This window comes from Helicoverpa armigera, chromosome 5 (assembly GCF_030705265.1).
Source record: "Helicoverpa armigera isolate CAAS_96S chromosome 5, ASM3070526v1, whole genome shotgun sequence".
Lineage (NCBI taxonomy): Eukaryota > Metazoa > Arthropoda > Insecta > Lepidoptera > Noctuidae > Helicoverpa > Helicoverpa armigera.
In genome coordinates, this window is record NC_087124.1 from 13,063,991 (window position 1) to 13,076,251 (window position 12,261).

At 36.8% G+C, this 12,261-nt stretch overlaps 1 protein-coding gene across 2 annotated transcripts in view; it reads right to left on the reverse strand.

Annotated features, from left to right (window-relative positions):
- Nucleotides 1-12,261, reverse strand: part of Shakb (shaking B) — a 104,676-nt gene that overhangs the window by 65,843 nt on the left and 26,572 nt on the right. For both annotated transcript variants that reach the window (XM_064034716.1, XM_064034715.1), the window contains exons 2-6: nt 8,171-8,292; nt 7,771-7,884; nt 4,267-4,426; nt 3,111-3,247; nt 1,957-2,128 (exon numbers count right to left, since the gene is read on the reverse strand). In XM_064034716.1, coding sequence (XP_063890786.1) covers nt 1,957-2,128; nt 3,111-3,247; nt 4,267-4,426; nt 7,771-7,884; nt 8,171-8,235 — 648 coding nt within the window. In that variant the 5' untranslated portion in view covers nt 8,236-8,292. The remainder of the gene's footprint in view (nt 1-1,956; nt 2,129-3,110; nt 3,248-4,266; nt 4,427-7,770; nt 7,885-8,170; nt 8,293-12,261) is intronic.

Here is a 12,261-nt window from a genome sequence, read left to right on the forward strand (position 1 = left end):
TAATAAATGTAATTTCTTGACTATCGAGAAAATCACAAAAAAATTAAAAAAGGGGTAAGTAATTTTTCAACTCGGTTCAGGTATTCTGCATTAAAACCTGTTATTTCTAATTAAATCAATTTTTTAAATGAATTAATCTAGGTTTGGATTGGAAGGTAATAAAAGTAAAGCCAGGTAAGATTACTAGGCTTTAAGCCGTGACACAATCCGTTAGCTCTGCCGCGTGACACGGTGTGACGATGCACAGTTAAAACTACTAGGTAACTGCAGTTATTGGCGCAACCTTCTTACTTTCTGCTATGCATTTTAGTAAAAAATATGCGGATAATATTGTGGATCGCAATAACATTTTGACTGCGATATATATCGATTTTAAAAAAGAACACTAGTACTCAGTCGCATCAAGTTAGACTGACATACTTGTCCAACATACTTGGGAATAGACTAGGCAGATGATAATGACCAATTAGTCACAAAAAGTAATAAGTACATTAAAAATTTTTGTGCAATAAGTGTAGTCTACCGGCGTAGCAATCGATTGCTACGCCGTAGCATTTCGTAGCAATATCTGAACCCTTCAACAGACCTTTATAATGTAGACGTAGCATGCTTGAGTTATAGTGTGCATATATTTTTTTACAATGTTATAGTTCTTGTCTAGTAGCTTTGCTTGTCCAAAGTAACCGGGTAACTAATTTCTGCAACTGGTAAAAAAGTAAGTTATGTCCTTTTTTTGGCTACAGAGTATAATATGTGAGTCAAATTTCATTTAAGTCGATTCAGCAGTTTTCGTGTAAATGTGCGTCAGAAAAACAGTCACAGTAAGTTTCACATTTGTAATAGTAGCAAGGGTAAGTTATATAATTTTACTTAAAATAAACCATTATAAACACCTACACGACCAATCCTCACCGTCCCCACTATACGTCAGCTAGCGTGCTACTTAATCCCGATTCCCTCTAAGTAGCCAATTCACGATGACCACACTACAATCACTTTACCATAGACAAGTTAGCACTCAACTTTATTGCTCGTATATCAATATTATTTTGTAATCTTATTATCATTATCACTGTATTGAAGTTATTGTTTGAAAAGGTCAATAATAAGAAAGTGTTGGACGAGTTGAAAATTGGAGCGAAAAAAGTTTGCAGTGACGTCAATGTGATATGAAAGAAGAACTTTGAAACATGAAGAAATTACTGCCTACGCTCTCAATTATGTGGTTACGTTAACAATAACTACTTACAAATAAATCCATTACTTTTTTGTCAAACGACACCTTAAAGAAGAAATGTCTAAAACATATAGATACCATACATAAAAAGACGTATATTTTTTGTTATAATAAAAACTGTAATGATACCTGTAACAGTGACCGTAAAAATACCTCAATAATATTGTCTCAAAGGGTTCCGTATTGGTTTCAGACCTAAGCCTCCCAAAGGTCCAAGACTGTAGTTCCATGTGTAGGAATATAAAAGGAACATAAAACCTTTGGTCGTAATAATGTGAACCTGTATCTTTTCCTATATGGGAATACAAGTGTTTTCCGCGGTTTTAGTAGAAGCCTGGTGGTCTTGCGATATAATCGATTTTTAAGTGAGCTAAACTTTTTTAACTGTCAAGGAATATTTTAGGTCATCAACGTCATCAGTCTATTTAACGCAATTCAGTCAACTTTTAAAGTAACTCCACGATTGGAGTTTCTCATAATTTCCTAAGATTCATCTTTTAAACAGTATCCTTAGATTCAAGTTCAAAAACAACATAAACGTTTATTTTAACGTACTATTTTCATTAAAACAACTCTCTTTGTATACTTTGAAAATTGAGAGAGAAAATTCATAGGTAGTAAACAGTAGTCTGCAGAAAAACTGACGTTTATATTTTTGGTGGACTTGGGCCTTAGTGGAGACCGCTAGAAAGATCCAGAATATTCCAGAAACCACTGACCTGAAAGAACAGCGTGAAGGCGACCCACTGGTAGTACTTGCCGTACCGGCGGGGCGAAGTCCCGGCGCTCCGCACGCCGGGGTACGCGCCGCCCGCGCTCCCCGCCTCGCCCGCCACCGTGAAGGTGGAGTGGATCCAGCAGTAGGTGTTCAGCACGTCTTCTGGGATGTCCCTGGTGAGAAGGTAGATGATAAATAGCTTGGACACTAGGACAATTAGGACGAAAGTTTCTTGTTGTATAAAATAGCTTCACTAGCAGTGTTCACATAGAAATAAGTAGCATATAGCCCTTCTATGTACAGAGGCTATCTAACACTGAAAAAGTTTTCTAATTGGATTTTGGAGTAGTTCGAGACATTAGCGCCTTTAATCAAACACAAATCACTCTTTAATTAAAATATAGATTTTCCTTAAAACTTTATGACAATTAATGATAATATTGCTGAGACACCAAATATTTATTTATTTGTTTATTTATTTAGTACACTATGGAGAACTTACAGCTAAACAAAAACAAAATAAAAATATTCCGATCTTAAAGAGAATCAGCCGGAACATAAAGAGAAAAGAATAACACAATAAGAAAATTCACCTCATTAATGAATCGGCATCGAATTAAATCTGCTAGGCAAAAACTTTTTATAGTGACTGACTAGGTAATAACCTACAAGCCAGTACTTCAATTCAAGACAACTAACTACATACCTACTTTCATTTTATAGAAGTAAAAAATATTACTGATTAATAAACTCCCAAAACCTTTATTTTACCCAAAATATACTTTATAGCTCAACTACTGTCATAATAATTATTTAGTACGCGAACTGATTTAATTTATGATATCAATAAAGCTATTAACTGGGGAGATACAATATTGGCACACATTTTCTGCTAATGAGTTCATCATGAATATCCAGCTACTGAATCATGACTGCGCCGCTATTTTCAACCTGGACGAGTAATTCGCCTCATATATTATTTTAATAACAATACAAGTCATATTACGGAAATAAAACAATGTATTTTTTGTCAACATAAAAAATCGCTACCCATTTCCCTCCCACACATTTTCACGATATTTAGTTTAGCGCCATCTGTGTTTTGAAGTGCGAACTACGTGGTCCGGTAGGTGGCTAAACAACGTGTTTTCTCACCTCGTGTGTATGCAGTCGATGGGGTTGCCCACCAGGTGGCGCGTTGTCAAAGCCGCGCTCGCCGCTAGCAACGCCGCGGTGGTTGCACCGCAGTGCAGTCGGAATGCTACGGAATCAATCTTCGGGTTCACCCCTTGCTGTATGCGGGAAAATAAAACATAAAACTGTAGTTTCAAAGTTTAGAATCCTTGTTTTGAAGTATTGCTAGCAGACATTAAAGTTTCATAGTTAAAACCAGTGCAAATTGGGCTATCAATCCGTGGTATGCGCGGTTCGAATTCGAAGAAAATTGCTTGTATTGGAATAGTTAAGTTAGTTTAGCCATTGATTTATTTATTCAAGTATTTGGCTTGAGACGAGACGAGTTTTGTGAATTCGTTTGACCGCATTTTAGTTCCAACATTTTAATAGGAAATCAAAGTTCTTAGACACGAATTTTCGCACACAAACCCCTCATACCCAAAGGACAATAACACCAATAGCAAACATAGAAAAAGAAACAAATGTCCTCAATATCCCCACGACATCACGACAATGAGTCCACAAGAAGCCGCAGACGCAACATAACAGACTTACGTTGCGTTACAACGAGATTAAGTTGCGCTGTCTTCCCGCTTCTAGTGGTCTTACGTATGTTAATTAGCGTCGCGGTGCAAGGGATATGGTAAACAGTGGTGTAAGCTAAGTATGTTTGCTCTCGTGTACGCGTGGGCTAAAGATGGAGGCATAAGGTTTTGGATAATGAGGTGTCTTTCATTTTCTGGTACAAGTCTTCGTTTTCTAATGCCGCCAAAATTACTTAGGTCAGGAAGTCAGATGACTCAACCTACCAGTATTGTATCGTTATCTCCCCTTAAATTACGCCATCACACATTGTCCCTATGCTACCATATCATGTCAATTTTGTGGTCCATGCTGAGGCAGTTACATTTTGAGCTAGATAGAGACGAAGTTTTCTGATATTCCTCCCGATTCAACTTCTCTCTTAATTATACTTGAGTCTGCTTTATTAAAGAAGTAACCTATGAAGAAAAACTGTAGCCTATGACCCTCGTGTTCATACCCAGAAGTTTTGTGAAAAAAAATCATGAGCCGGTCTTTCACCGTGAAAGTACATTATTTTCTTGAGTCAATATTTTAGTGTACCGCTACTCACCCCACCGGACAGAAGCGCATAGATGCTGGTGAGGATCTCCATGGGCCTCCGCGGCTGCGGGGCGCGCTCGCGCCGCCGCCACGCGCCCGCGCCTGCGGACACGCCGCCCGTGCGCGCGCCTGCGCCCCGTGCCCGACGGCCCCAAGATATGCCTGAGTCCCTGAGGAATTGGCAACAGGTTAGAAAAAGTAGGTATAGAACGAGGAACTGGGTGGTTTTGTTATTACCGCCAGTCTGGGGATAAAGGTAATTAGAAACTGGCCATGAGAGGACTTTGTCCACTATCGGGAACTTTGGATGTGCTTACTGTGGCATATCATTTAAAGGCGTTGAGTACCTAAGATTATTTTAAGAGACAAAGTTCTGTATCTGAAGTTTTGGATGGCATTATTATTAAGGAATGTTGGTCAAGAGAGAAAAGGTCTCAGAAAACAGCTGTTAGTGGCCTATGTCCACTATCGGGAACTTTGAATAATATGCTAACTGTGGCATAACATTAAAAGGCCATAAAACTATCGGTAAAGGTTTTGTTTAATAACAAACGCCCGTGGCAGAGTTCGGTCGCATATGGTTATAATTTTATGTAACAGCCCTATTTCCAACAGTGGACCAATAGTTGGCTTGCAAGGTGATGATCAGGAGATTTGACTAGATTACCGAAGTTATAAAAGTTTGTAGCATTTTTTAATCGTGACTATTCGGAATTCGTTTGCCCTAAAACTCCTGTCCTCAATACAGTAATCAAGATTTAGGTCGGATATTTATAAGACTGGTCATTGGAGATAGAAGGTCAGCATCTATAATAATAACTATTGTTGGGCTGTTTGTTGCGACATTTCTTCCTGATAGCAGAATCAGTTTAAACGACATCAAAGTTGGTGGTTTACGAGGGACTCTAAATTGATATTATGTAGGTTGCAGAATGGTAAGCATTTATGATAATGAAGTTTTATAACTAATAAAAACGGCTGTCGGCCCGAGGATGGATGGCCATCTTATTATAACGAGTACTGAAGACTACTTTGCGAATTGGGCTAAGACTTGATGCCGATCTCAACAAAGTTAGGGAAATGGCTGGGCATATAAGAATGAACCTAACGTTTTTGAGGAGACTAAACAATTGCTTTTCATTGATATAGGCGACTTCAGCTTAACTTTTTGCAGCATTAAACAAGTTTATGACGACAGCAGACATTAACTACACGCAAAAGATTCATGACCAAACCAAAATTTACACAATACTATTCATCTTTACCAGTAACATTGAGAAAAAATAATTACTGGAAATCGAACTTTATTTTTAGACACAGTTGTTAAAACCCAGTTGTTTTTTGTACCGTGCAGTGTAAATATGTGATGCAGGCAACTGTGTCTAAATTGTGTGCACGCAGTGGCCATACTGTCCGGTCAAAGTTGTGTGTTTTCACAATTTTCAGTGCGTTGTAATTGTAAAGCGTGAATTGGATAATAAAACTGGGAATGTAACGATTTTTTGGTGAAAGTTAGGAACAAAAGATATTTAAATGTGTAAAGTGGCTGATTGTATTTTTGGTATGTTTCAGTCTTAAAATCAGGTTACAATGTGACGAGTTGGCGATTTAAAACGTATTATTAGGGACTTGTGTTCACATTCAATACGTTTTTGAAAGATAAACCATAGCTGCAAAATTAAATAATTTTAAGAACTTCACCTTATTTACTTCAGTAAACATTGAATCCTTCAAACAACTACATACAAACAACACAACTAACACTAGTTATACCTTAAATAATAAAACAAAACAAAATACTCACAAAAAAAAACTAAACTGTAAATCCAAACTACACAAACAATCACACAACAACACAAAACACTACGTATGAATGAAACAGTACACACTAAAGATGCGCACACGCCGACGAACACGTGTTGCCAACTAAATCTAGACAAAATAGCTGAAATCCACTAAACTGTGTACCTAGTTTAAAGGTTCGAACACAACTACCCGAAGTTTAGGGAAACGCCGTAGATATAAGAATAGAGATTCAATTAATAGAATCCCAAGGTCATGTCTTGTCAATGGGGATTGGAAACTATATTGGGGATTGCTATTGTTTTGGGGACTTTACTACCAGAATAACTCTATATTTACATTTTTACTGATTATTTGATAAAGTTAGCACAATTGACAGCAATGTAGATAGGTACTGCAATTACCATGGTTGGTACTAAGTGACTTTAAATATAGGACAGCATTATGGTGGGATTCAAAATTAGTAGATACAGAAATAACTGGTGCTGTTGTTTACCAATAAAGTATACAATTCCGTGAACGATTTAATGTATTCAATAAAATGCATTAACATTGACCAAAGATAATAAGAACGTAAACTGACTTAAAGATTAAAATAGGCTGCATGCAAAATGTATGCGATTGATTCTGATATAAATAAACTAACATTTGAGTACAGGAATGTCAGCTCTATCGTAAATCCTACTCAGGATACATAAAATGTTAATAGCAACGCTACTTCGGCAAAACCCACTAAAAATAAGTATTGTACACTAAAATTAACAATGTAGGACAAATAGCCCAACTACCACTGTTAACGCCGATTATACTTAAACATAGCAAACTTCTGTACTCATTAAATTAATCCTCATAATCTTAACCACATATTTGTCTCATTATGAAAGAAAAACCCATTCAGTCGACAATATTTACGAAAAAGCTTTGGACGCTCTCCAAATTACCCAAACTTATGTGATGAATGTACTACACCGCCTCTTAATCCCAGTTTACGTCTAATGGTTAATTAAATAAATCGCTTTTTGTAGCTATCGTCAAATAATCGTTCGCCTTATGACTCAATTATATTTGTAACAAGATACTGCTAACATACTTTATGGTCCTAACATTGAGCCCTGTGGTATCCCTCATGTTTTTCTTTCCGAATCCGTTTGATTGAACTCTGAATACAAAGTGGAGTATGTTATTTAAGGCAACAAACTTTATAAGCGTTACTTTACCAAGTACTGGTCCGTTTTAAGGTTTTTGTCAAATAAATAAATACAGGTGTCGGCCTTGTCGAATGCTGCCCACGAGTCAGCCGCGAGAGATTGATGCCTGAACAACTGCTGCCGTCTGTTTAGAGACCTTTGTCCGTCCGTCTGATATTGAATCACGTGTAAATTCGGAACTCGGTCAAACGTCCGTTGACTTGTATCATACACTTTTCATTGTTAATGGATATTGTGTTTATTTTTAATATCTCGTTAGCGGGTTCGGTTCTATTATTGCTTGTCTATTTTTTTAGATTTGTGGCTTGATCTAATTTTATTGCTCAATAGTAAATTGTTTGTTAGATTATGTCTTGGATCATTTATTGATATTCTGTTCGTTTGTTTATCGATGTTTCATTGATGTCGTTTTTGATCGATCCAATTTATTTATTTGGTTTAGTTTTGTTATGGAACATATTTCGTAATAAAATTCATGCACGTAGTGAGTGTTATGTGTGTACCTTCTGTTAGCAATCCTGATCGCTCGCACCCCTACTTCCTGGCGGCCACCTACTTCTTGGCGACAACCAGACGTCTTGCCCATGGGGTGCGCGGGAAGCAGCGCCGCTCTGCGCCTGCACATATTACCTCATTTATTATCTAGACCATTATCATTTACTAAGTACATTTAAATTATGTATTATTTTAGGTCTAATAATTGTCAGACAAGAATTCATATTGTTAAAACTGGAGTTAAATTGACCGTTATTAGCACAGAAATTGAATGTGCAGTATTGATTACGTATACGTAATACGGGAAAAAATAGCCTATCTTGGTCATCGCTTAAGCCATTCCTTAATATAGGATTACCTACTCAACATGTCACATTTGTTAATACCTAGGTACCGTTATTTAGGTACCTTCTATGAGCAAGTCTGTGTGCGCGCACTCCTGGGTCGGGCCGGCCGCCGGACGTCTTGCCCATCGGGCGGCGGGCGGCGTCAGCGCGAGACCTGCGCCCGCGCCATGCTCGCGTCTACCACTGTGGACAAATGGAAGCCCGTCAGCTTTGTGCCTAGCCTAGGGTCTTTTGCTTCTAGGGAGCTGATGGTAAAATGTTTAGAGACCTAGTATTTCGGAGATACAGGTGTTTTCATTGTGTAGATGTTAGGGACATGGAACAGCACAGAAGATTGTTGACTGAGGTGTATTAAGGTAGGAACAATTTATTATAGATTACTTTTTCACTGGCAGCTTTAACAAACTTATCAGCTGAAATTCCCTAATTAGGAAACGATGTTACATAACCCGTGCTCTTATGGCAGGTCATATTCTGGTATGACATAATTACTTTATGGTCATGAATCATCGCATCTCCGTTCTCTTATGAAGACATAGAACGCACAGAGAAATACAATACGCTTTTAACGCCTAGTAACATTCCTTTATAGCTTCTTGAATAACTGAAACTAACATCTGCCGTCTGCAACAACTGATATAACATTTCCAGAACTGCAACATTCGCCCAACCTATTAAATTTCCTCCAGCCCTGTCAATCCAAATCACGCCATCAATCATTATTAATATTTGCCTATAAGATCGCATTACTTTGTCAGTTTGTCCGTCCATTTGCGACTGGGGGCGTCTTCTATTTCCCGACGCGAATGGGTGCTCGTTTGGTCGCGTTTTGCGTCATAAAATAGTTTTGTAACTGTCTGTCTGTCTGGTTGTTCAAGCTGAATGTTTGTAGACAGTGCTTGTGTTGTTGGTCTTAATAGTTACTGTTATTAAACTGGTCGTTTCTATTTTGGTAGATTTTATAAATATGCTGTTAACAAAATGACGCTTAAATATATTTCAAATAGATTTTTTATTTTCAAACGCATGACCTGTCTTGAAATCTTAGTATCACAATGTAGCGATAGTGAGAATAAGGGATTCTAATAATATAATTTTTAACTCTATATTCGATCCACAGTTACTCCTACATTCCGAAGGAACTGCTCACATCATCTGGATTTTTAAAACCGCTTGAGTTCATCCGTTTTAGCTTCATTGTGCAACATACATACAGAATTACTTGGAATTATAATATAGTTAATATTACCGAATTAGCAACGTATAAATAATTCACTGAAAAACAAATAGGTAAATATGTAACTCTGTACAAAACACCAACGCCTGTAAATAGTACCACAATTCTAATAAAGTAGCTAACCATTGCATAACCATCATCACTTGTAATAAATCATCGGATAGAAAAAAAAATAATTTTATTAAAAACTTTCCGTATCGCATCAAATCAGAAAGTCATTTAAATAATTGATATCATCCGTGAGTACGTACGTATAGTGCAATGCACGCAGCGAATTCTTTGCCAATGCATATTGATTGGCAAATATCATCTCTAAGGCTGGAATACGGTGGCAGACACAGCGGGATACAAAATCGTCTTTTGTTTTTTTTGACAGAGTTTGTATTAAGAATAAGAATGTACCTACCTATAAGTTATTTATTAAATTGTCTATTCATAAATCGCAAGATGGTGAGTAAAGATGTCTAATAATAATTTCTGAAGATACTTACGTTTATTTATGTACCTATAGATAAAGGTTTTAATTAAACTATGATTTACTTAAATACTTAGCTGATACCCGTGATTTCCCCTGTATCCTGGGGGAACCATTTCCCGCAACCAGGTAGTCCTAAATAACCTTCTATATCCATTCTCAAGCGTACATAAGAACCTAGAAGGTATAGTTAAGTATATAATTTTGTATGAATAAACCGAACAGAGAGACAAAAAATAGAGTTATGATATTAGTTAGACAATATATCAAACCATTTACAATTAAGGAAACGAAATAGATCATCATCTGCCTAACCCATGATGATGAAATAGGTATTAGAGGACCACAGCTTTTCTGTAACCTAGAACTAAAATCCCCTTGTGCAGTTTGAATACCCGACTCTGAAGTCACGAGTATTTTATTACCTCATCTATGTTTGATTGTTATTTCATGTTTAAAGTGCCACCGAGTCAGGGCCACTGTAAACGTGAAATATTGGGTTTAAACCATTTGATAGGCTGTAAACACTGATTTATCGTCTAGTGGTAATGGAATAACCTTTTCTAAAGCGTTTTGCAATGGCTCAGGAAATAGCATTGAATGTCTAGGACTGGTAGGTAATACTAGGAGGTTCATGGAGTTTCTTGGCGGTTCTTCTCCATGAGACTCTTTGGAACCGCACAACTAGTTTGACGTTTCCAAAGAGCTTTTATAGACTTTGACTTGGATATTATTTTTATGAAACTTGGAATTTGTATAGGTAGTTGTATGCTTGGTATATGCCACGGAGGTTAAAAGACTAGGAATATGCAGACTAGATTTTTCACATCAAATTATAATGCGTAACATATAAATATAATGCGTTTCTAGATGCTCTACCAAAAAAACTAACCAAATGAAAATATCTCCTGATTTTCAGTGATATTTGATGACAGTTTTAAACCATAATTTATACTGAAAATTAAACCAGTAGATTAAAAATAATATGTAATTTACACTGAAACATAACAGGAAGAAATACGCGATCAAAAATGAAATCCGAACCTATAGTTTTAATAAATCACAGAACAAATTAATTGATAACGATCTTTCATTTTCACATGTTCGCTTTTCCGCTCGCGTCGCTCCGCTCGCTCCACGAGAGTGGTTCCGCGGAAAAGTGCGCGGAAATCGAATGGAATTCCATTCCCTGGTGATTCTTACACGGATAAATTTCCAGTTGGCGGGGAAACGCTGAAATTTCACGTTTCACTTATCTTCCATGTGGAATATTAAAGTTTTGTCTAGAATTTCACAATTTTCCCATATATATATAGTTTTATATACGTGTTCGTACGTGTCGCGTAAAATTTTATCATTCCGTTTTACGAGCCGCGTCGATGTTACAGTTATTGTTATTTTTTTTTACTTTTTTATGTCGAGTGTGTTATCGTTTTTTCGAGAAGGATTTGAATTCATAAATATATAATATTCGTTTAAGTTTGAGCTATAGGTTTACTGAAATGTTGCCAGTTCTCACGGAATAAGTTGGCTTAGAAGTTTTGCATGGGTTTTAAAGTTAGATTTTGTATCCAGTATTTTTATTAAGAATCAACACAACGCCAATAGAGAATTACTTGCTGAATCGAAAGTTTTTTATTGTTTATTATTTCGATATTTTTACGTAATCGCATGAGAATCAGGAGAGGAACTTATTAAACCAATGAACGATACGAATGCTACTAAGACTTGATCTTACCTATAGCAACATTGCTACCACTATAACTTTAAAGACATTATTTACTTATGTATACCTAACTCATACTAGATATATAGCATATATCGCCAAAACAACTATAAACAATACCTGTTCCCAAAAACAAACCAACACTAGTAATAAAATAGTAGATACAATATTCATTCATCAAATAGCAAAGCAATAGTGTGAGACAACTGGAAGCGCCGCGACACACAATATAAGAGATTTCCATAAATCCACGTGTATAGTAACGTATTGGAAAGGCAGCATAGAGCGTTTAACCAACTGGAACCGCCGTGAACACAAATGTCTATGCGAAAAAATCTGCCAAATTACGTGCGGGTATCGAGGTTATGAAAGAAGAATAATAAAACAAAATTTTGACAAACTTAACACAAAAAATTGTCATTGTGTGCCAAATATGTCCAGCATTATGCCAGGCAACATCATTTCAATTGGACCTAAGAGTTGCAATGCAACAAATACTGATAGCTTACACTACATTTACTTTCAGATCCTATCGAGCATGTCAAAATTGACAAACACAAGCATTGCAACAGGCAACTTGACGCACATAAGTACGACCGTTTTCAAAGCTTTGGCGGGGCTAGACTTTGGCGTCTCCACTCAGTAAAACGCTCTAAGAAATGCAATAAATCGCACGTTTTTACTGTGCCCTGCTCGTAAACGTATTGCGACACG